Below are 24516 nucleotides of genomic sequence, written 5' to 3' on the forward strand. Positions count from 1 at the left end.
TGTTCCTCAAAGTTCCCTGATGGTTTTTGCTGAAGCACATCCTGCAATCCTAATACGAACCACAAAGGCTGGTCCAGCCACACACTGGGGGAGATATCCGCGGGGGCTGGCTGCAAGTAATATGGTCTGGACGAGTGCCACCAGCGTTCCTAGCTGACAGCCGGGCTATCAATAGGCTGAGACCAACACATCACCATGAAAAGCCTTACTGGGCAGCTGGCTATCTTGAGATAGAATGGCTCACAGCTTTCAATTCTATTCTCTGGGAGGGAGCACTAGACGATGCTGTGCAGTGATTTTCCATTTGTCCCCGTTTTACCACGACAAATGCCCTGGCTGTCCTTCCCTGCGTCCCGGGAGGCTGGCTCCTGAGGACTGGTCACCTGGGGGACCCTAAATGTCACGTGGCTTGCCCTGGGCAATGGGAGGCACCCGCAGGCACGAGGTAGGAAGGGGAGGGGTTGGGGTATTTCTTCCCTGGCCCTTCTGGCTGGGGCCACTGTGCTGCCAGTGGCAGGGTCCCTCCTTGACCCAGTTCCTGCCGAGATCTCTCCTCCGTACCTGCCGTTCTCACTGGATTCCAGCGGCTAGACTTTCTGCCCTTGTCCCTGTGGCTGAAGGCTGTGGCCAGTCTCTGAAATGCCCTCCTTCACTGGGACACTTCACGATCGATGCCCACAGCTCTCTGTCCCTTCATGAAAGTAGCTTCATTTCAACTTGCCGAGTGGAATTTGATTTCCTTCTGGGACCCTCTCGACTCCCCCTGCTCAAGGTCGTCTTCCTAAACACCCCGGGCCTAAGGTTTTGAGGCCATCAGCCTCCTTGCTTCCACCTCAGTGGGCTGGATGGACATTCAGAAAGTCACGACAGGGCTCAGCACAAGGTCAGGCCGTGGATTCACGCTGGACTCAAAGACTAGACCCACCCACCCTTCCTGGCAAAGGTGAGGACTCCATCCCCATGAGCCAGCGGGCCGTCAGCAGACAGCACCTCCCTTACTGGGGACACGAGTCCGAGGTCCCACCGTGCACCCCTGTCCAAAATGGAATCAGTGAACCCGGGTCGAGTCTCTGCGGCCTTGCACTCAGATACCCCGAGCAGCCTGTACCGGGAAAGAATTAGGGCACAGCTGAAACCCAAAAGGGAAAGGAAACGGGCTAAGATCCACGGGGAACAGTGACTAGTTCTTCATCCGTCTCCTGCCCCAAATAGCTCCGCTCTCCTCCCCCACTGGTGTTTACATGTGTTCCTTGCCTGGCAGCAGATGCCACCGGGCCTTAAACTGGGTCACAGCGGGCGGTGAGGAGCCGACCAGGCCCTCAGGCCACGTCCTCCCCTGCCCTCACTCCCCAGAGGCTCCAGGCTGGAGTGGCAGAGCCCGGACCCCAGGTGGCCCCTGCCCTCCAGGGCATCCTGGCAGGGTCCCTGCTGCCCAGAGCCACAGCCGGCGAGGGGGATCCTGCGTCCAGCCTGTGAGGGGGCAGAGGGGTCGGCGCTGGGTGCGGCTGCAGCCTCCCCGCCCCCTCCTGCCCTGCCATCCCCTCTCACCGCGGCCGGGCGCGCATCCCCTCAGGGACCCCAGCCGCCCCCGGGCAGCCGGGAAGCCACACGGCCCTGCTGCTTCCCCTGGAAACAGGGTGGCTTCACACAGACCCACAGGGCCCAAACCAGGGCTCCCGACACCCACGGGGGCAGAGGTGGTGTGGAGGGTAGAGCATAACTTACAGTCAGAACCAAACCCAATCAAACCCAACCCGGATTTCAGACCCCAGCGCCCTGGGGCCCACGAAGGGAGATGGTTGCCCAGAATAACCCAGCAGGGAAGCGGCCGAGCCCGGGCCCCGAGGACCACTGCACCCCCCAGCCACGTGTCTCCCCTCCCGTCCTGACCTCCTGGCCCTCCTCCTTCCCAGGATCCCTGCGCTTCGGGTCCTGATGGCGCCTTTCCCTCCACAGGTTCTGTCAGAGCACGGCTTTGGCCTGATCACCACCGACATCCGGGAGGGACAGACTTTCTGCTACGCGGAGGATTACCACCAGCAGTACCTGAGCAAGATCCCCAACGGGTACTGCGGCCTTGGGGGCACCGGAGTGTCCTGCCCGCTGGACAGGTCCATTTATTATGGACCCAGAATTCACATGTTGGAACCCTATCCCCCAGTGTGACTGTATTTGTTGATGGGGCCACTAAGGAAGAAATTAAGGTTAAATGAGGTCATAGCCTGGGGCCCTGATCCTATAGGATTAGTGTCCTTACACGAAGGCATAGCAGAGTGGTCTCTCTCCCTCTGTGAACCTGCACTGAGGCCGTAAGAGGACACAGTGAAAAGGCAGCGTTCTGCAAACCGGGAAGAGAGGCCTCACGGGGAACCGGGTAGGCTGTCACCTTGATCTTGGACTTTCAGCCTCCAGAACTGTGAGAAAATAAATTTTTGTTGCGTAAGCCAGCAGTCTATGGTATTTTGTTATGGCAGCCTGAGCAGACTAAGCCAGAATTAAAAAGGAATCTCTCCCCATGTGGTCAGCCCTTGAGATCACAACAAAAACACTTTCAATAAAGCAGGCAATTCTTTTGTGGTTCACAGTGGCTTTTTGAAGTGCACAAAGGCATTTTTTAGAAGTCTGGTTTTTGACATATAATTTAAATTTAGTAAATTGCCTTTTTAAGGGGTGTGGTTCCGTGAATTCCGACAAGTGTAACCACCACCACAGTCAAGACACAGAACCTTTCACCACCCCAGACAGTTCCCCGGTGCCCCTTGGAACCCATCCCCTTCCCCAAGTCCCAGCCCCTGGCGACAACTGATGTGCTGTCTCTGCCTGTCTGTGCATCATACTGAAGGTAGCAGTTATCCAGCTTCTTCAACTCAGCAGAAGGCCCTGGCCGTTCATGGTTATAGCATGTGGTCTGCAGTCAGCGGTCTGCTCCTTTCTATTGCTGAGGACTATTGCTGTTGTCTGGATGGACCACTGGCTATCCACTCAACTGACAGACATGTAGGGTGTTAGTTTTTAGTACTTATGGATAAAAAACACCATAAACATTGTGTACGGGTCTTGGTGTGGACATGTGTCTTCATGCAATGGTATTTTGATAAAAATGTGAATTCATGCACATATGTGCTGGGAGACTTGGGGATTCTTTGGGATCTGAATGAAGATCATGCATATGCTGTGTTATCCTGTTCAGAACTCTGGGGCCAGCCATGGAAGCCACGTGGTTAAGCCTGGTAACCTTGGGAATTCTTTATCTATGCCCTGTTCCACCTCATGTGAACACGTGCCCTCCAGGGCCCCAAAGTTTGCAAACACTTATAGCTGCAATGAAATGTTTCTCTCTGCTGAGCTCAAATTCGTGTTGTTTTCTAAAGAACAGAGATAAGGAGGCCGTGTCTCCCATTTCAGGCCTCCTCCTGGCAGAGAAAAGATATGTTAGGTTGATGAATTCTAATGCTTTGCTTATAGCTATGAGATGGGTAGTAAATGCTTGTTATGTTAAAACTCCACATCCAATAACACGAACTAACTTTCTAATATTTCATCTGCTTTTTGCTTATTCCGATAGGATATCCCCAAGAGCTTTAAAAATAAATTGTAAAGCCTTAAAAGAGCTAGGGAAAGAAAAAGTCCCACAGTCATTTTCCCTAAAATGGAAGTCCATTATGTATAGAATTTTGGCAAACATGTACACCTACAGCTCTTGCCAATCTTTAGTAATAATACTTGTTCTCCACACACCTGTCGCGTCCATGGTGATTTCTCATGAGAATATTTCTGTGGCTGTATAGTGGGGAAGACTGTATTCAGAGTCGAACTTTATCTAATAAATTGGCCTGTCTACTGCTCAATCTTGCACATTATTCCAACTCAACATTTTAGTTTGAACTATTCGAATTTGCCAGTATTACACCATTTTTGAGCTACTAAACCAGGAACTCTATATGGTTTAACTTAAAACTTCCTACAGTTCCCATACCTTTGCACACATTTTCTGCCCATCTAGAATGCTGTATTAGTTCCCTAGGGCTGCCATAACAAAGTGCCACAAACTGGGTCATTCAGAACAACAGAAAGTTATTGTCTGGAGTTCTGCAGGCCAGAAGTCCAAAATCAAGGTGTTGGCAGGGCCGTGCCCCCTCGGAAGGGAGGGATCTGTTCTAGACCTCTCGCCCAGCTTCTGGCAGTTCCTTGCCTTGTGGCAGCATAACTCCAATCTCCACATGGCGCTCTCCCTGTGTGCGTTTATGTATCCAAATTTTCCCTTCTTGTAAGGACACCAGTCACAATGGACTGGGGCAACCCTGCTCCAGTATGACCTCATCTTAATTAATTACATCAGCAATGACCCTGTTTCCAAATAAGGTCACATGTTGAGGTACTAGAGGTTAAGACTTCAACAGATGAATTTGGGGAGGACACCATTCAACCCGTAACATATGCCTTCTGGCCCTTCCCTAACATCATCTCTCTCAGTGGATTGACTCAGCCCAGACAGGGCTTATTTCTTCCTCTAGAGAATCTTCCCTGGTGGCCTCTTTCCCCACCCACCACACACCTGTGCTCCTCCCACACTGGGTTGGGTGCCCCTCTGCAGCTCCCAGTGATACACTTGCCCCAGTGTATTAAGGTGGTGTCTCTGCTCACATGTCTCTCCCAGATTCTAGGAGACAGAGAACAAATATTGTTTATCTCTGCATCATTCTCCAAGCCTGGCGTATAGAAAATGCTCTGTAAAGTGCTAGGTCACCTAGTGGACGAACAAATGAATGAAATATATGAACAAAAGCCACCCTGCAGCCCATCTATGCATGGGTTCTGTACTTTACGCACGTCTTACTCATAGAAACGGCTGGTCAATGTGCCTTCCTTTTCTGGAAGACATGAAATTAGTAGAGAATTAAAATCGTGGGCTTGGTATTTGCCAGGTCCTAGATACACGCACTATCTCACTAATCCAACAATATATTGATGGAAATATTATGATTATCCCCATTTTACAGATGAGGAAACTGAGGCTCAAAGTTCAGATCCCACTGGTGATGTGAGCTCTCTGCTGGAGGACTCTGAGTCTGTGCTCGCTCTGCTGTATCACCTGACTTGTTTGGACCAGCAGCCTCAGGTCCCTTCTCCTGAGGAGGGCCTTCAGCTCTTTTTTCCTGATGCATTAGTGGGTCTGAGATGCCCTGATCTGCAGGAGCCCAACTGGTGTGGAGCCCTCCCGCCCCACTGCCTCTGCCCCCGCTTCCACACTGGCCTCCACGTCCCAGAGGGCTGACTCGTGGAATCATCAGGTCCTGGTCCAGGAGGCCCCCTGGCTGCCTCGTCTGGACTGTGCTAGCTCCACCCAGTGCCCTATTGTGACCTGGGCATCAGGCTGGGCTGTGAGACTGCAGGCACGGAGAGCGAGGCCCTGACTCGGTCCTTCTGAATTGAATATGCGCAGTCTCGCCTGAAGCTCCTCCATCGACTTGAGTAAAGACCAGGGCCGATGACAGGACGGAGGGACGGAAGAGCGGTGCTTCTGTTGCCAGTCGCCCTGCTGCTGCCCTGGTCTCACAGCGGCCTGGCACGTAGGTCTCTCATGGTGTTCTCGGGTCTGGGCCTCTCCGGGGCTCTCTCTCCTCGGTGGCCGGGAGAATCACTTGGGGAGCTTGTTCAAAAGGTCAAGTTCTAGGATGCTGATTCTGTAGTACTGGGTGGGATCTGAGGAACTGCACTTTTAACAAGGCCCCTCCAGTGAATCTGATGCCGGGGCCCCTGGACCAGACCTTCAGATCATTGCTCCCCACGCACTCCCAACTTTAAAGTTACATGTGGAGAAGCCGTGTGTGCGTGTGTATGTGTGTGTGTTTGTGTATTTCACATCTACGTTAGGTACCAGAGTTTTCCAGAGTGAAGGGCCAATGTAAAGTAAACCGTTTGAGAGGGGTAACTAGCTGTCCATCTGGAGATGTTAACTAGCCGTGTCCTGCAGCTTTAAGGCCCTGTGTCATCAGAAAAAGGAATTTCTCTGCTGCTTTCTCTTTGAAAACATCCTGAAGGATCATTTGGAGCCTAACTGGTCTAATGCAAAACATAAATAATATAACTGTAAGGAAGGCAGCGTCTTAATACCTACTATGCATTCATCCCCCTGAGTCCGGAGAATTTATGGCGTCTTGTGCTATGCTGTCAATTTGCTGGTTGACAGATATCAAACCTCTATCACGTGCTGGGAGCTGTTTTAGGAGAGAGATGTTTTATGTCAGAGAATGACATATTCAATTCCTACCCTTAAGCAGTTTTGCTATCTAGCGAGGGGAGGGAAGTATTAAACATAGAAATGAATAAATAAGTAAGTTAATTCCAGTTCCCGTTAAACGGTATGAAGCAGATGAAACAGGCTAACGCAATGGGAGGTCTGCAGGTGGGAGTTGAGACTGTTCTAAGGGGTGGTCATGGAAAGCCTTCCTGAGATGACAAGACTTGGGTTGAGACCCACCTGATGAGAAGGAGACGTATTTCCAAGCAGAAGTGACAGCAAGTGCAAAGGCCCTGAGACTGAGTGCGCGGGGTATGTTTTAGAGGCAGACAGGCCAGTAACGTTGGGGCAGAGTGAATGGGAAGGGGCCACTGGAGAAAGACGGGCTCGTAAAGGCACAGTGAGGACTCTGGATTTTATTCTGGTTACAGTGGGAAGCCATCAGAGAGTGAGAAATGAGAGGTGCTTGAGAAAACACTCTGGCTGCTTCAGAGGATAGACTGTGTAGGAGTGGGGATGCAAGAGTGGAAGGAGGGGGACGAGTTAGCGGGCAGGACAGGATGACGGCCTGGATGGGTTTATAGCAGGGCGGATGGAGAGGATGGCTGGCGAAGGACATTGTTTGGTAAAGTTGATGGAACTGACTGATGCACTGCTCGTGGGGAGTGAGGGAAAGAGGAGACGTCAAGGATAACTCTTGCCTGGGCAAACAGACGGGTGTGGTACCATCCATAGAACTGTGGAAGGCTTACAAGAAAGATGTGGAGTGGGGTCAGGTTCCACAGTTCAGTTTGGGCCACGTCAAGTTTGAGGCACCTCTCAGACGTTCTTGTGAGATACTGAGTAGGGCAGCTGGTTAATGGGTTGGGAGCTCAGTGGAGAGGCCTGAGAGGGTAAACGTGAGAGCACCTATATAAAGACGATATTTGAAGTCTGGCTAGGATGAGATACTCTAGCCAAAGTGCATAGAGAAAGAAGTGGTCTGAGGGTTAAGCCGTGAGTTTTGGAAGAGGAGGTGGATTTGGCAGAAAAGTATGAGAAGGAATGGCCACTGATGCAGGAAGACGACCAGCAGGTACTTCCTCCCACTGAAATGTTGCCCAGAGATGACCCCAGATTGAACCAAAAGTCCTGGGCAAAACTCAGACTTCTTTCTCCTTGGTCCAAACTAGAATGAAACCAAATGTCATCCTTCTAAATCGATGTGACATGAAAAAATAGGCATTAGACTGTGTTAATACTTATCTTTGTATTAAAGATGAGGATATTGAGGCACAGAGAGGTTAAATCAGTGGCTCCAAGTCACACAGCTAGCCAACAGGGCCAACTCAGAACTTCTGACTCCCAATCTCACTCCTTCCCTCTTCACCAGCTGCCCTGCCAGCTAGGAAATTGCCAGGCTAAAACCAGTGCCTTCTGCAGACTTGAGTGGTTTCTCCAGTCATGCTTCTCTTTCTCTCATGGTGACCAATATATTGAAAGGGTCTTTTGGGGCAAAAAGAATTTCTGAGACACCCTGATGGTGCAGGCAAAGAGAAAACACTCAACTAAAAAGCTGAGATGAGACCTCCCTGTCTTAATTTGTTTGGTCACATCTCTGGGTCTGGATCAACCAGTCACTTGGCAAAAATCTACAGTCTGCAGTGATTTCATTCCAGTGGGATTTGCAAGGGAAGATCTCCGAACTCCCCCACCAGGAGTTTGCTCTGTAGTGCTGGCAGACCCAAGACTTCATTTGGTTTTTTATCTACAGACTATATAAACCCCTTAGGCTCCCAGGAACTCTCATAAGATTCACAACCATGGGTCTCTTATTTTTCCAGGCCAGCCCCAATTCTAATTTTCAACAAAGTTGAGCCATTGAGCATGTAAAAATATAGAAGAATTTTTGGACTTGCATAAGACTTTTCACATAAATACATTCACGTTTCAGTCTGCATGACCACTGGCAGCCTGACATCAATATCAATACAGCATTTAAACTGTTGTACTGAAAATCACATACCTCTTAAGGAAAAATTCAGAATAAGGAAGCTAAAGTTTGCTTCAGTGTTTATATATAAGAATTTTAATAAAAATAGTTATGTTTTATATTAATGTGATTTAAGTAAAAATGTTTCCCCCTCGTCATTTTAAACTGTAAAAGTAGAGTATTTTAGAACTGGGAAAAACCTTAGAGATGATCTTATTGAGTCCCCTCATTTTAAGGTGAGAAAATTGAAGAACCTAGAGGTAGCCTATTCCACTATAGAGAATTCAATGAAGTGCATTTTTATATTGAAAAATATACAAATTCCCTGGACTCCCAGGGACTCCCCTAAATTAACCACAGGCCCCAGATTGTCCAGGTCACCCTCAATTCTGTGTAACGTCCAACAAAGTGGAATGTAAAAGTACGGCAGAATTTTTATACTGTAAGATCTTTTCATGCCAACATATGCTTTTCACCCACTGACACTGGATCTGAGCAAGTCTGATACCACGTCTTTAAGAAAACCCTGCAGAAGTCTGAAGGCCCGTCCTTTTATGTTCCCTATAATAAGGCTTCCCAATATGCTAGTTACTCACCTCTGAACACGCTCCATTTGTTAACGCTATTCTTACACCTCGAGCCCCCAGACCAACGACCATCAAATGCTACAGTCTAGGAAGTGGAGGGCTTATCGGTCAGGTCATCTCATCAGCATCTTGTGGTTGATATTTTCATATGAAAAACTTCCAAGTCAAAGCTCCTCTCACAACCTCGAGTTTGGGATCTATTAGTTTTTTTGACTGGAGTTGCAAGACTTTATTTCTAGTCCTTGTTGAGTTCAGTACTGATGGTTCATGCCCAGGATTCAGATGTGATCAGATAGTTTTCAATCTCTATTCTGTAATCTATTAAATATTAGTTCTTGCTCAGTTTTGTGTCATGCGTTATCATGCACTTTTTTCCCCAAGTGTAAGACGACTTTTTACCCATTTAAGTTTTAAAGGCATCTGTTAGTACCAGCTTGGCTTGGTATCCTACTGCTGCTCCAACACCTCCGAACCGTCAGCAGAAACTGCTAACAGATCTTGCTTTCTCTTTCTCTTTGTTCTCTTTTGAACATCTTGTTCTACACAGAGGATGGCAGACTGCCACTGCCCACCAATCAGATAGCTCTCCAGGTGAAACCTTCTTCCCACCTCACTCAGAAAGCCTCCCTTCCAGGATACAGTCAATGATCAATGCTTTAGATATAATATCTCAACCAGTTTGATGTTCGCCTTAGAGAGAAATCATCCAAACCGCATACCATCATTTTAGCCAAATAAGATTCTCAAAGAATTGAGTGGATGATTTGTCAAAATATAGACATACCATGCAAGCTACGAGCAAGATGAATAAACAACTGGGCTTTAGAACCAGACATACCTGGCCGAAAAATCCCCATCTGTCTCTTGTAAGCTGAATGGTCTTGAGCAATCACGTGAACTCTCCAAGATTGTTTCTTCATCTGTGAAATGGGGATAATAAACCATAGCTCAGAGGTTTGCTGGCATTATTAAGTGTCTCTCACACACACAACTCAGAGGCTGACTCATGGTAGGTGCTCAGTAAGTGGCTATCATTATATAGCAAAAAGATTAATATATGGGGCTTTTTAATTATTAATCCAATTTGACTACTAATCATTGGTAATTTTGTTTAAATTTTCACAAATTATTATTTTAATTAAGTATTTAAAAAATTTTCCAGAGATCCAACATTGTTTTATTGTATATTAAGTCCAAGATTCCCTTGTTGGCTCTGAAAATTCAACCTTTTCATCTGAGATTGGGCTGCAGGTTCCTTACAATGTGTGGTCTTCCTTGACAGGAGCAATGGGAATCCCTCATAGAGATTACAATTTAGCGGGGGAAGTAGACTTTAACAGTTTCACAAATGCTTCGTCACCGTTGTTAGTGTCCTGCGGGGAAGGTGGGGTGTTGAGTAAGAAAGTTATACTGAGGGCAGCTGGTGTAATCTTAAAAGGCAAGGAAGGAGCTAAGATATGAGGGATACACAGGAATTAAACAGGCAGAGAGGAGCGAGACAGATGAGGGAGGAGCCTCTCTTTCTGGCAGGAGCACGGGGAAGAGCCCCAAGGTAGGAAGCAGCAGGGCACTTCCGGGGAGCTGAAGGGCCAGGGAAGTCGGAGGAGAGAAACCCAAAGGCAGAGATGACAGGCAGCAGTGGTGGTGCCGACGTGCAAAGGTGGCGGTAAAACGCGTAGTGATGAGCGGTGTGATTGACGGTGACGTGTGGTGGGGACACACATAGCGGCGAGGTTGTGTGGTGATGGCACCATGTGTGCTGCAGAGACGGTTTGAATAGATACACCTCTCAGATTAGACTCTTCTGTGAAATATTATGAACGTCATGGACTTTTCTCCCCGGGTATAAGTATGGTTAACACTTAGGCAGTTTGCCCAGTGGTTATGAGGACAGACTCCAGAGCCAGACTGCCTAGGTTCAAATCTTAGCTTAGTCACTTATTAGCTGTTGGTCTTGGCCAGTTGTCCTAATCTTAAACTTGCCTTTGTGGCCTACCCTTTAAAATGAGATGATGATAATTTCAACTATCTTGTGAGGTTTGTACGAGAATTAAATTAATTAATTTAGACAAAACAGAATGGTGCCTGGCAAATAGTAAGCATTCAACATTTTAGATTTTATGATGTTTATTGTTTCCCATTACTCAGGTGATGTTGGAAACCCATTAGAAGCTGTCAAAACAATCCTATCACATAGGAAATGCCAAAATTTTAATTTCTCTCAAGGTGCAATTGGGATTACCTTTAGAATTAAAATTGGGTGAAACACAGTGGTGCCATAAATCACAATTAAAAATGCAGGAAAGGAATCAGTTGGGAAAGGAGGGGCTGGGCAATTTCCCTTGGGCTTCCCTACTAGGGTGCAAGAGCAAGATCCGGCCCCAGGGCTTGTGGCTGTGTGCCCCTCCCCACAGGCCCTCAGACGGACACCCTTCCAAGAAGCACAACTATGGTGAAGGCACCCAAAAGTACAATCTCATAATTGCGGTGCCCTTGGTAGGCATGGAGGGTATTGTTTTTGTTTGATGGATCTCCCACCTGGTAGTAAACTGGTTGAGCCACTGCTGTCTGTGTGCTGGGGGGGTGAGAAAGGGGCATCATACTTAAGTGTCTTCCAAGCCAACCAACCTTGACTGTTGGGCTCTGGGTCTCTCCTCCCTCTTCCTTCTTTCTGCTCTTAGTGAAATGTGGCCAAAGAATAAACAGTTCTGAGAAGTCAGAAGCTTCGGATATCATAGGCGGGGTACCTGCAGACACTGTAGATTTCCCATGGCAGATGCGTATCCTTGACAGTGGGAATCATCTCTGTGGGGGATCGATCCTCAGTGAGTGGTGGGTTCTAACCGCAGCCCATTGCTTCAAAAACAAAAATAAGTAAGTGTTGCAGATAGAATTTGTTTTTCAAACCAGTGTGGTAGAATATTTGCCCCGACATGCCTATTATTCACGTTCATCAGCCATAAAACAAAATACCAGGAGGCAGACACCTGTGTTAAATATCACACTTTGCAGGTGGAAAGAAACCGTTCTCCTCCTAGGGTGTTGCACAGCTTGCTGTGTGGGACGTACACTGCAGAGCAAATGTTCCTTGGGCTTCTCAGCATTTTGCTAAGTGCATGTAGTCCTGGCCCAAACTCCTGGAGAGTCCTTTCCTAAGCATTTGCTCTCACTCAGGGAGAGAGTGGGCTGACAGAGATCACGGAGTTGGGGAAATCAGAGAAGGATTAGGCCCCGAGGGCAGGGTGGTGCCAGGCCTGGCTGCATGACGGAAGGTGCTGTCTGAGTCCCTGTCTACAAAATAGTTCTGCAAAACTTCCAAGGTGTCTGTGATATAGCCAGTCAGCTTTTCTTGCAAATCAAGGTCAAGTCCCTCAATGACTCATGCCATAGTATGGCTTCCAAGACATTTGTTGATGAAATTTACAAGTGAATTTGCCCAAGCGAAAAGCCATCAGGGCAAGAGCTGGTTGGCCAGAGGGCAGGCTGGGCGCTCAGTGTCAAGTGCAGAGCCGCAGATGCTCTCAGGATCGCAGTCTCACACGAGTGCCGTTATTTTCCCCTAAGGCTCACCTTTCATCCTCCCACCACTTACCTAGTTTCTCTTTCTTTTGTTTTGGAACAAGATCTACCTTGGAGGTCGTACATGGTAAAGGAAATCCTGACACCGAGAACTTGACAAAGATAAAAGTGGACGAGCTAATTACTCACTATTATTTTGACAGCTGGTTCTACATTAATGACATAGCTTTGCTGTTGCTCAAATCCCCACTGAACTTGGGTGTCAAGAAGGTACCCATCTGCCTTTCAGAGGTCACTGACACAGGGAGATGGAGAAACTGCTGGGTGACTGGATGGGGCACTACTAGTAAGTTACTATAGCCCAGCGGGGAGTGGGGGTGGCACCTTGGCTGAGGTTTGCAATGAGAAGCAAAGTCTGGAGGCTCTGCTGGCCTTAGGAGGTCTGCCTCGTGCACCTGGGCGCTTCCGGTTCTCAGTTGAAGTCCCACGATGACCCTGTTGCCCAGTCCACGTGGGAGCCACATCCTCCCTGGGCGCGTGGAGCAAGCTTTAGGTCCACATTGTGAAACAGGAACCCTAAACAGGGCCTCAGGGTAAAGCCAGGCAGAAGTGTTCAGTCTTCAGGGTGACCTGGAGGAAGGTGGAGGGACATACCAATGGGAAAAGGGGCTGGGCTCCTGGAAGTCCACGCCAGTGTCAGTCAGAGCAGCTCCGTTCCAATTGATGGGGCCAGTTCCGCCCCCTGTGATAAAGGGCTCTGTGGCTAAAATCTCTGAAAACCACAGATCCAGGCCAAGGAGGGGATAAACCGAACGTAAATTTGTCCTTCTAGAGTCAACCTGTAACCTACTCCTGCCGGTTTGCCCAGCCAGCCCACAGAATGGTGTCCTCTTGTCTTCCTTCTTGGTGAACGTGACTTTCCCCATAATCAACAGAGCAGGAAAAGTCACATTCCACTCGGTGCTGCCCTTCCAAGGAGGCACCCAAATGGCTCTACATGGATTCCCACGTGGTCCCAAAACTCAGAGCTGTGTTAGATTCCTCCTTGGGAATTGCTCTTAGAAGCTTTTCGAGAGCTTCAAAAACAAGGCCACCTTCTCAACTTAGAGTTCCTCATGCTTCATTTACCTCATTTTCTTTGAAACTCCTCTATGATTCAGGCAGTGTTGTAGGCTCCGGGGATTCAGCAACATACAAAGAGGAACACACCCCCATCTTCGGAAGTGGACATTCTAGGAGTTGGGCTCAGCTAGAGCCCACAGGCAGTGAACTCCTCAAGGACCCCGACACGAGCTTCAAGCCCATCTTTTTGTGCCGTGGGTCCCAGGACAGAACTTGTCATCGTGGGTTCTCTTTACATCCTCATGGATTTGAATGAAACTCCTTTTTAGGACCCTAGCTGGAACCTGGCACCCTCGGCAGGGTGAGAAAATGGTTCACTGAGGCTGAAATCCAGTACAGACCCAGTCCTAGGAGCTCTTGATTCACAGAGGGTGGGCTCAAGAGTCTCCCGGACACCCCTCCTACCCCCTCCTCACCCAGTCCAAATTTGGGTCATTGCCGGGGCCACAGAACAGTTCCCTTGTTGTTGAGGTGAAAAGACATGATGTGGGTGGGTCCTCCAAAGGGACCACGTTGAGCTCAGGGTCCTCTCCCCATCTGCTTCTTCTTTGGGTCAGTTCCTAAGCGAAGTACGGAAACAGCGCTGCGGAAAGTCAACATCCAGCTGATCGAGTGGGAAACGTGCTTCCACACGATGCCTCTGCTCACCAAGAGCATGCTGTGCGCCGGGGACCTTCAAGGTGGGAAGGACACCTGCCAGGTAACATAGCCTCTCCATGGCCTGCAGAGGGGCTGCCCCAGAAAGCTGGCCAACAGTGCCAGGCTACCTGGCTGCCCTCTTTCTCCTCTGGATAGGAGGTGGATTAAAACAACAGAAACGTGTTCTCTCCCAGAGGCCAGAAGTCCAAAATCAAGGCATCGGCAGGGCTACGCTCCCTCTGGAGGGTCTAGGGGGGGGTCCTTCCTTGCCTTTTCTGGCTTCTGATGGTTGCGGGCAACCCTGGGCGCTCCTTAGCCTGTAGGTGCAGCCCTCCAATCGGTGCCTCCATCTTCACAGGCCTTCCCCCCTGTATGCGTGTGTCTCCTCTGCTCTCTCTTCTTATAGGGATACCAGTTATTGGAGTAGGGCCCATGCTAATCCCGTAGGACTTCATCTTAATGGAACTAATTACATCTGCACAGATCGTATTTCCAAGTAAGGTCGAATTCTGAGGTTCCAGGTGGACGTGAATTTGGGAGGGATGCTCTGTAACCAAAGGCAGGCCGTGCAGGCCAGCGGTTAGGGCTGCGGGCTCCCTTAGCTTCCCTCCCAGCTCCTCTACTCCCTGCCTGGAGTCCCCTCTGTGCCTGTGCCTTTTCAGATTTCCCCATCTGTAAAATGGGACTACTAAGAGTCCTCTTAGGACTGCTGTGAAGATAAAATGAGTCAATGCACAAAAGCATTTAGAGGAGCATGGCGCAGAGGAGGGTCATGGTAAACACTACGAATATTGTTTTCTCCATCATCATCTCTTACATCTGTTCAGTGCTCAGTAGCATACAAACTGCTTCCACAAATACGTCAAACTAGCTCTAGGAAGCAGGTCTATTTTAGATGGGAATAGGAGGACCAGGAAAGCTGACAGCCTTGCGGAGGACACACCAACAAGGTAAATTACAGACCCCGAGTTCCAACCAAGGCGCGCTGACTTCAGGGGTGAGAGCCATCTTTTGGGTTCCAATAGAGACAGGGCTCCAAATCCAGCAGCCCAGCACGGCCCCGCCCAGATGTGCCTGGTTTACCAACCACAAAAATGGTGGGAGCTGCCAGTGAGTACAGGCTTGCTCTATATTAGGGCCAGGCATAGTGCTTTATAGGTGTCATTTGCTTACCTTCACACCGTGGTCCTGCAGGAAAGGTACAGTCATCACCAGCACCAAAACGAGCCTCAAAATGCTGAAGAAAAATTTCACATTCTCTCAACTAAGTATTCACCCTGGGATCTGAACCAAGGTCTGTTTGGCTCCAGAAATTTAAATTCTTAACTGTACATCTTTCACATAGATCCCCTCATCCTTAGAGAAGCGAGTGTAATTCTTCATTTTAAAGAAAGGTCATGGGAATTTCCAATGACTTCAAAGAACTGGATGAAGAACAGTTTGGTTCAAAGGAAGCTGATGGGCACAGCAATTTGTTCATGATAACAATCTGGTTTAAAAAAAACCAAATAAACCCATATCCTATTTGGGGGGCGTTGTTGTCTGTTTTGTATTTAGATTTTTGGCATATTATTAAATGGTGCTTCTTTCTGACTCTTCTATGCGTTACTTAATATTTTCAAAAATAGATCTTTGTAAGCTGTGAGACACTATGTACCGCCTGATCCTATTTCTGTAAAATAATAATGACGTGTACGTATTTGCATACATGAGGATGTGGAAAGTTACATTTGGCTAAAGAGTTGCCTCTGCATGGTTGAAATTAGAAATGCTGTTTATTTCACTTATTTATTTCAGTACACAGTAAAGAAAATTCCAGGGGTATAGAGGGGTGTACAGTGAAGAGGAAGTTTACCTCTTACAATTGTTCTCCTGTTCACTCCCCAGAGAAACAATGTTAACTGTATCTTACCTGAAAATTCTTCTTATACACAATCGTGTGTGTGCGCTTATATATAAATTTACTTATATAATTATGGGTATTCTTCATGTTCTTTTTCCATATCCCAGTTTTCTGATTTTTTGATGAAGATACATTCTTCTCTTTTTTTTTTGAAGATACATTATTCTTTAATAGAAAATTTTAAATGGTCCAAAAGGTTTGGGGGCATGAAAGGTAGTGCATTCCTTCATTTTCATGTCAATGATGTCTGCTCCACCTGTGCTTATTTGGCAATCTCTTTCATGATGCTTTAAAATTTGTAAATTGTTTAAAATTTGATGTTTTGAACCACAATCTAACATTTTGACACAATTTTTGTACTTTTTGCATTCTGTATATACAGTCTGTATGCCTGCTGTCTTCAACCAATGACCTAGTATAAAGCATAATGGCTTTTGGGTTTCAGTTTTTACTTTTTGCTATCGTGAACAACACAGAAAGAGCAAAATGAGGTCTTTCTGGGGAAACTGAAAGAATTCTGAAAAACAAAGAAGTGCTTAGAGGCAAAACGGATTAGAAAACCACTCCTTGGTATATCAGAATGAATGCATGTCACTGGATGATGATGATGATGGTGACGATGGAGATTTATTTTTTGACCAAATTGTCATTCATCACCATTGCTTTTGACCAAACTGTTCGCTCCCTTTTCTGATAGTCACAGAGCTGGGAGTATAGGCATGTTGTTGGAGAGCCGAACCAAAAGTAGAAACATCCACCCGTCCTCCAATGACACCATAAGTGCTTTGTGCCTCGTGCCAGGCGCCCACCCTTCAATAGGCTGTAAGAGCAACTTGCCACCATCCCTTCCACTCCCAAACAACTCTTCTCTCCTAGGGTGACAGTGGGGGGCCTCTGGTTTGCCAGAAAAAACCCAGCACAAGCAAATGGTACCAGCTGGGCATTGTCAGCTGGGGAGTGGGCTGTGGCCGGAAGAAACTGCCTGGAGTATACACGAAGGTGTCTAGTTATCTGTCATGGATTGAGAAGGAGACCAAGCTGTTAAAAAGGCCCTACAAGCATGAACCGGACTCCGGGGACAGTTTGCTTCTATCACCCTGGGCCACCTTGTTACTGTATTTTGTGATGTTTCTATTATCCCCGTGATTAAACACTGCATTGCCTCACAACCAAGTGTCCTTCTCAGTTTGTGGAGTAAGGTCAAGGTGAGGTGCAGGTTGCAAGGAGGGATTCTCATACGAAATAGCTGTGCCTGAAATAATCATATACTTATAGGAGCGCTTAAAATATACCTGGGATCCACTCAAAGGCCTATGGTTCCCCTGGGACTCAGAGGCAGGTCACCAACTTCAGCTTGCGGCCTCTCCAAAGGTTTGGATGGAGCGTCTTTCCACAGGGGCGGGGGTATGCCAAGGATCTCTGAAACAGAAGGCCTATTCTCTTCCTCTCTCACAAGCAGGTATCTTCCACAGCTTCTTTCATTTTCCATTTCTTTTGCTCCTGCAATGAGAAACATTCCAGCTCCTCGATTCCCCTTCATTTGTAAGCTCATCCCTGAGACCTGCAGACTTGGTCCCTAGAAAGGTCCTTGTTCTTTACCTTCCTTTGCTTCTACCTGGTTCAGAGCCCCAGTAAATGCTGCTTTTGGCTCTCAGAGACCATGAGTAACAGTGCTGAGATCCAGGATCAGGAAATCACTGACGTAGAAATGTCCTAGAGATGAGGTGCGAAAGAAACACACGGCTTACTGGTTTTGTTGTTGTTGTTGTTATTGAGTTGTATGAGCTATTTGTGTATTTTGGAAATTACGCCCTTGTCGGTCCAATCAAAAAATGGGCAGAAGACCTAAATAGATACGTCTCCAAAGAAGACATACAGATGGCCAACAGGCACGTGAAATGACGCTCAACATCACTAATTCTTAGAGAAATGCAAATCAAAACTACAATGGGGTATGACCTCACACCAGTCAGAATGGCCATCATTAAAAAGTTTACAAATAACAAACGCTGGAGAGGGTGTGGAGAAAAGGGAAGCCTCCCACACTGCTGGTGGGAGTGTAAATTGATACAGCCACTATGGAAAACAGTATGGAGGTTCCTTGAAAAACTAAAAATAGAACTACCATGTGACCCTGCAATCCCACTCCTGGGCATATGTCTGGAGAAATCTCTAATTTGAAAAGATGCATGCACCCCTATGTTCATAGCAGCACTATTCACAATAGCCAAGACATGGAAGCGACCTAAATGTCCATCAACTGATGAATAGATAAAGAAGATGTGTGTGGGGGGGTCTGTGTGTGTGTGTGTGTGTGTGTGTGTGTGTATATATATATATATATATATATATATATGTATATATATATATATATAAATATTACTCAGCCATAAAAAAATGAAATAATGCCATTTGCAACAGCATGGATGGGCCTAGAAATGACCATACTAAGTGAAGTAAATCAGAAAGAGAAAGACAAATACCATATGATATCACTTACATGCGGAATCTAAAATATGACACAAATGAACTTATTTACAAAACAGAAACAGACTCACAGACATAGAGAACAAACTTAACGGTTACCAAAGGGAAAGGGGGTGGGGGAGGGATAAATCAGAATAAAATTTTTTAATCCTATTAACATGTCCTTAGAAGACTCTGCATGGTCTGGCTCTTCCTACCTCTCTGAGATACTTCTCCCCAATACCTTCCTCTTTCACACTATTCCAGCCCCACTGGCCTTTCTGTTTCTCAAACACCACAAAATCCCCCCTGTCTTGGGCCATTTATACTTCCTGGTCCTTGTAGTTGGAAAGCTTTTCCTTCAAGCACCACAGTGGGGATGCCGACAGTGATTAGGGATAGCTACTCCACTTAAGTATTCTTGATGTGTTTAGGGCACAGCAGAATTCCAAGAGGGAAAAGAAAGAAATGGGCTATATCCAGGGGGAACCATGTCTTATTTCTTAGTCCATCTCCTGCCCCCAGAGCTCCGCTCTCCTCTCCCAACTCGTGTGTCCGTTTCTCCTTTGCATCATTCAGATCATTCGGTTCTCAACTTACGTGTCACCACCTCCCCTGACCAGCGTGGCTAACACAGCTCTGAATACAACTCCACAGCACCCAGACACAACTTAACATCTTACCCTATTCACCATCTTCCTATCATTTCTCAGGACCAGCAATTATCTTACTTATTCATGGGTTTACTTGTTTATTGTGTACTTCCCCCACCCCTGGTCTTGAATATAAAGACTCTTAAGGGCAGGGATTCCATGTGTCTGTTCTCTAGAATAGCCCCTGATGTGATGGTTGTAATAGGCGTGTTGAAAACAGCTATTATTACTAAAGTTGCAAGGAGCTAGAGGTGGACCTGTTTTCTAAAGATTTCAATCAGATTTCCCATTTGGGGGAAAATGATTCTTAAGACTTTTTCCCTCACAAGCTCTTTGAGAGCTCTAAAATTTATCTTACAATACTTAGAAATATCCTACCTAAACAAGTAACAGACAGATGAGATATCAGACAGTTTGTATTATTAGACTGTAGACTTTTATTAGAACAAGCATTTCTCATAGCTGTGAGCAAAGCGTTAAAATTCATCAAGCTAACTCACATCTTTTCTCTGCCACGAGGAGGGCCGAAAAGAGTGAGAAAGCCCTTTACACAAATATAGGATCAGCTGAGCAAAGTATTTCAGTGAACGACTCATTGTGGCTACAAATGTTTGCAGATTTGAAGGCACCGGAGGGCAGGAGGGCTTGCGAGGTGAGACAGGGCACAGATAAAGGATGCCCTATCTCCTCCGACAACCTCCCAGCTTGGTTCTCTAGCATCCATGGCAGGCACCCAGGCACAAGAAGGGTGAACACTAATTATTCACTATTCTCATTCAGACACCAAATGATCCAAAAGATTTCACACCTCTCCTCCCACCATAACTTATTAGAAGATTAAATTACACGTTATCAACCTGCCACTGCACTTCCTGTAAATTATACCTCAATAAACCAGATTTTTATGAATGCCTTTGTGTACTTCAAAAAGCAACTGATGTGAATGAACCACAAAAGAACTGCCCGATTTGTTGGAAGCATTTTTGCTGTGACCTCAAGGGCTGACCATGTGGGAAGAAATTACTTTTTAATACCCAGCGGGCAGGACACTCCGGTGCCCCCAAGGCCGCAGTACCCGTTGGGGATCTTGCTCAGGTACTGCTGGTGGTAATCCTCCGCGTAGCAGAAAGTCTGTCCCTCCCGGATGTCGGTGGTGATCAGGCCAAAGCCGTGCTCTGACAGAACCTGTGGAGGGAAAGGCGCCATCAGGACCCGAAGCGCAGGGATCCTGGGAAGGAGGAGGGCCAGGAGGTCAGGACGGGAGGGGAGACACGTGGCTGGGGGGTGCAGTGGTCCTCGGGGCCCGGGCTCGGCCGCTTCCCTGCTGGGTTATTCTGGGCAACCATCTCCCTTCGTGGGCCCCAGGGCGCTGGGGTCTGAAATCCGGGTTGGGTTTGATTGGGTTTGGTTCTGACTGTAAGTTATGCTCTACCCTCCACACCACCTCTGCCCCCGTGGGTGTCGGGAGCCCTGGTTTGGGCCCTGTGGGTCTGTGTGAAGCCACCCTGTTTCCAGGGGAAGCAGCAGGGCCGTGTGGCTTCCCGGCTGCCCGGGGGCGGCTGGGGTCCCTGAGGGGATGCGCGCCCGGCCGCGGTGAGAGGGGATGGCAGGGCAGGAGGGGGCGGGGAGGCTGCAGCCGCACCCAGCGCCGACCCCTCTGCCCCCTCACAGGCTGGACGCAGGATCCCCCTCGCCGGCTGTGGCTCTGGGCAGCAGGGACCCTGCCAGGATGCCCTGGAGGGCAGGGGCCACCTGGGGTCCGGGCTCTGCCACTCCAGCCTGGAGCCTCTGGGGAGTGAGGGCAGGGGAGGACGTGGCCTGAGGGCCTGGTCGGCTCCTCACCGCCCGCTGTGACCCAGTTTAAGGCCCGGTGGCATCTGCTGCCAGGCAAGGAACACATGTAAACACCAGTGGGGGAGGAGAGCGGAGCTATTTGGGGCAGGAGACGGATGAAGAACTAGTCACTGTTCCCCGTGGATCTTAGCCCGTTTCCTTTCCCTTTTGGGTTTCAGCTGTGCCCTAATTCTTTCCCGGTACAGGCTGCTCGGGGTATCTGAGTGCAAGGCCGCAGAGACTCGACCCGGGTTCACTGATTCCATTTTGGACAGGGGTGCGCGGCTGAGCCCCAACTTGTGTTTTCATGACGGAACTGACCAGGCTCTGACCGTCGTCGGTCCATTTAAGATGAAGTCCTCAAATCGGCACAGCACAGGGAATCCAATTTAATACTCAGCACGAGTCACTGATTTTCCCTGAGAACCTTCACCTTCTTCCTGAATCTCCTCCCAGCCCTCTGAGCCAGAATGAGGTTGACTGCGGATCTGACGCCAGACAGGCCCAGGAGGGGTAAAGGAAGGATCCTCACTAAGGCGGGCGGGTTGGACCCCGCAGCTCAGAGGCGGCCAGTTTCCTTACAAGGGTTAGAAAGGAGAATGGGGAGCCATTCTGACTTCAGTTTTGACAGTTTTTTGTAAGCGAGCAATTATCGAGGGCTTACCACATGCCACGCTCTGGGTTAACTTCAGCCTCACAGCAGCCGTCTGAAGGAAGTATTGATGCTGTTATTATCGTCCATATTTAAAAGTCTGTGTCCGATACTGCGTCTTGGCCCCTGACATCCTCGGCTCGCCCTGCTATTGCATTGGCTGCAAGCTGGGAAACTGCATTTGCCACATCTCACCGCCAGCCGCGCCCCGGTTTAGATCCCACTGACGGGAGAAGGGCACGTGACAGCTGGCGGGTAAATCCACGGAGAAGCTGTTATCGGCCAGGTGCAGCTGTGGGGACGGGCACGAGCACGGCAGAGAGCAGACCTGGGGCTCTGACAGCTGCCCCTGAGAATCATTCACTCCCGTGCTGCGGGCAGTCAAAGCCATCGCAATGATTTCCAGCCACTTCTGTAACTTCCGGGCACCCTGAAATCCAGAGGTGCTGTTCCCTGACCTTCACTCCAACAGCCTTTCAAATGATTCTGGAAGCACCAAATTCCCTTTGTGAAACCCGCCCCGCTTAAAATATCTCCAACACTTTCTGTTTCTGTGATGAACCGCGATGAACATGGCGTTTAGTGCCAGGAATGTTTTCCGGAACCAGAACCTGCGTGAGCACGAGGACCCGGGACTGGTTAACTGTCTGGTCAGACTTCGGGTCGGGATTGACCTCATCCCGGCGAGTCCTCTCCGCGGGCCTCCTCCCCACTCGCCGCCCTCCCGCCTGCCCGCATCTGTCTCCCTCACAAACGGCCATCCTCCTGGTACGAACAAGGACGGCCTTCCCGAGGCCCTGGAGGCCGCAGCCGCCGTCTCCAGAAGCTTCTTTTCCCCGAGGCAGGGAGGCCGGCGCCAGTGGGCGCTATTTCCCGGCTCCCCTCCCCCTCTCACGCCGGCTCCGAGCGACCCCTGCCCACGACCACCCCAGGGCAGCATCCTTCTGGGAGCAGCGGGAAGGGAGGTGTGGGGAGGGGGCGTGCAGTACCAGGCTCCACCACCAGATGGCAGGAAAAACCGAGACTAAAAAGCGATGAAAACCCGCAGGAGACAGACCCACACGCTGCCCTCTTGCACTTCCCATTAGGCTGGGACATTCTGGCCACGTCTGCTCTGCGGTGGACGTCGCCCCCGTGCACTGGGCCAGCAGCCTCCAGGCTGAGGCCTCACTTAGCACGGGGCTGTCCTCAACCTCGCTCTGAAACTGGGGAAAGGGGACAAAAGCGCCCAAAAGAAACTGGATGTAAAACAGAGGAAGTGGGAGAACGAAAACCCTATCTTGTCTCTATTTCCCTCCTTCCCAGAGCCCCGGCCCTCTGCTTCCTCACTGGCATCCGGAGGGACACACACACACACACATACACACCCTAGAGCTGCTGGGAGAGCCGGATGCTGGTAAGAGCTCCTCCTTAAACCCTGATCCCTGGGAGAACCTGCAGGCCCTTCCCTCTTCCTGCTGGGTCCCACCCCACCTCCTCAGCCTCACTCCCTCCCCATTTTCTAGCTCTTTTCTTTCCTTCTCTGTGTACTATTTTCTTGGGCCGTGTTGACCCCTACATATTTCCTGAACATTCCATTCCCTTGCACACGACCTCCTTAGAATGTTCCCTCTTCTCTATGGCACAAACTCCTACCCACCTCTCAGGACACAGGTCAAACGTCCCCACCTGTATAAAACCTTTCCTGATTCATTAGGGCTGAAGTTACTCCATCTTCTAGGCTCCCACGACACTACCACCCCTTATGGCGCTTGAGACGTCGCATCGTAATTATCCACTTCCACTCCCCTCTGGCATTACACGTGCTGCTGGACCGTGTGCTCCTTGACAGTATGGACTGTCTTGTTTCTCTACCTCATCTCAGTGCTTAATGTATCAATATAAGAAATGAGTGAACGAGTCTTGGGGATCTCCTGGCGCTCCTCTTAACCTTCGGGTTTCCACCTGTGTCCCTGCTGCTGCCTCAAGCCAAAGCACCTCCTTGGGGACCTGGGAAGGAGCAGCGAGGAGGAGCTCGGGGACCAGGAAGCTGAGTCTGTCCGTCACTTTCCTTGTCACAGACTCTCGGCCAGTTCCCCAGGATGGGTTTACTCTTTAGACCATGCGTTGCAGCGGCCGTGTCCGTGGAGAGACGGCCAATCATCTTCCACAGAAGGATGGCCTCAGCATCACCTGCAGCTCCTGAAAAAGCCCTTTCACTCTTTGGGGGCGGGGGTGACTGAGGTGATGGCGGAGCAGCAGGAGGTGGGCGATGAAGACCGGGTTATAGATGGTCCCTCTGGCCCCCGAAGTCCAGTGGTCAATCTGGCCTCATGCCCAAGCTGTGCTGGTGTTGATGGGTGCACCTCAGTCTCCAGACCCTTCTCCTACAGCATCTCCGTACGCCAGGTCCCCAATCAGTTACTGGGGGTGTCATAAGTAATTTGTGACTGATAACAGCTGTGTCGTTGTTTGTAGCTTACTCTTCCTTCATGAATTAGGGCAGATGGAAGGCTACCCCAATCCTCGCATCATTCCCGCTCACCTGCCCACTCGCGTGAGAGGGAAGGGAGTGTCAGGAGAGCTGGAACACGTGTGGCCTCCCCCATCGTCCACGACAGGGACCACACCGATGACAGGCCAGTCCTGATTATAGAAATGATGAATCACATCACCCACAGAGGTTCCTGGTATCTTATAAAAAGGAAGCTGTACCCATGAGAGTGGGCTGCCCATAGGAAAATCATGGCAGATAAAGAGCTGAAAGCAGCTGCAGCAAACGCTCTGGCCTCAAGCACAGCCAACCTCTCAGGATGCATCCCTGGGGGCCCCCAGGCTAGCGGGCCCTGCCTCCAGACCGGGCTGACGTCGCCCCAGGAGACTCTGTGTTCTTCCTTCAGACTCTACAGAGCCACCTTTGAAACGGAGTGCAGAGCGTGAGGTCAAAGTG

The 24516-nt window shown here is 49.1% G+C and overlaps 2 protein-coding genes across 6 annotated transcripts in view; both read right to left on the reverse strand.

The window, feature by feature from the left end:
• PRSS55 (serine protease 55) overlaps positions 1–17675 on the reverse strand; it is a 61573-nt gene extending 43898 nt beyond the window's left edge. The window contains exons 1-5 of one of the 5 annotated variants that reach the window (XM_059926800.1): positions 17583–17675; positions 17276–17483; positions 12775–12949; positions 11429–11656; positions 9639–9720 (exon numbers count right to left, since the gene is read on the reverse strand). In XM_059926800.1, the coding sequence (XP_059782783.1) occupies positions 9639–9720; positions 11429–11536 (190 nt within the window). In that variant the 5' untranslated portion in view covers positions 11537–11656; positions 12775–12949; positions 17276–17483; positions 17583–17675. Of the gene's footprint in view, positions 1–9638; positions 9721–11428; positions 11657–12703; positions 12950–15253; positions 15318–17275; positions 17484–17582 lie in introns of those variants that run through there. The other 4 variants (XM_059926801.1, XM_059926803.1, XM_059926799.1 and 1 more) reach the window with 4 other exon arrangements.
• Positions 17676–19515: 1840 nt separating this feature from the next.
• MSRA (methionine sulfoxide reductase A) overlaps positions 19516–24516 on the reverse strand; it is a 375450-nt gene continuing 370449 nt past the window's right edge. The window contains exon 6 of the mRNA XM_059926804.1: positions 19516–20287. Within this exon, the coding sequence (XP_059782787.1) occupies positions 20123–20287 (165 nt within the window). The 3' untranslated portion in view covers positions 19516–20122. The remainder of the gene's footprint in view (positions 20288–24516) is intronic.

The sequence above is a fragment of the Balaenoptera ricei genome, chromosome 6 (assembly GCF_028023285.1).
Source record: "Balaenoptera ricei isolate mBalRic1 chromosome 6, mBalRic1.hap2, whole genome shotgun sequence".
NCBI classification, from domain to species: Eukaryota; Metazoa; Chordata; class Mammalia; order Artiodactyla; family Balaenopteridae; genus Balaenoptera; species Balaenoptera ricei.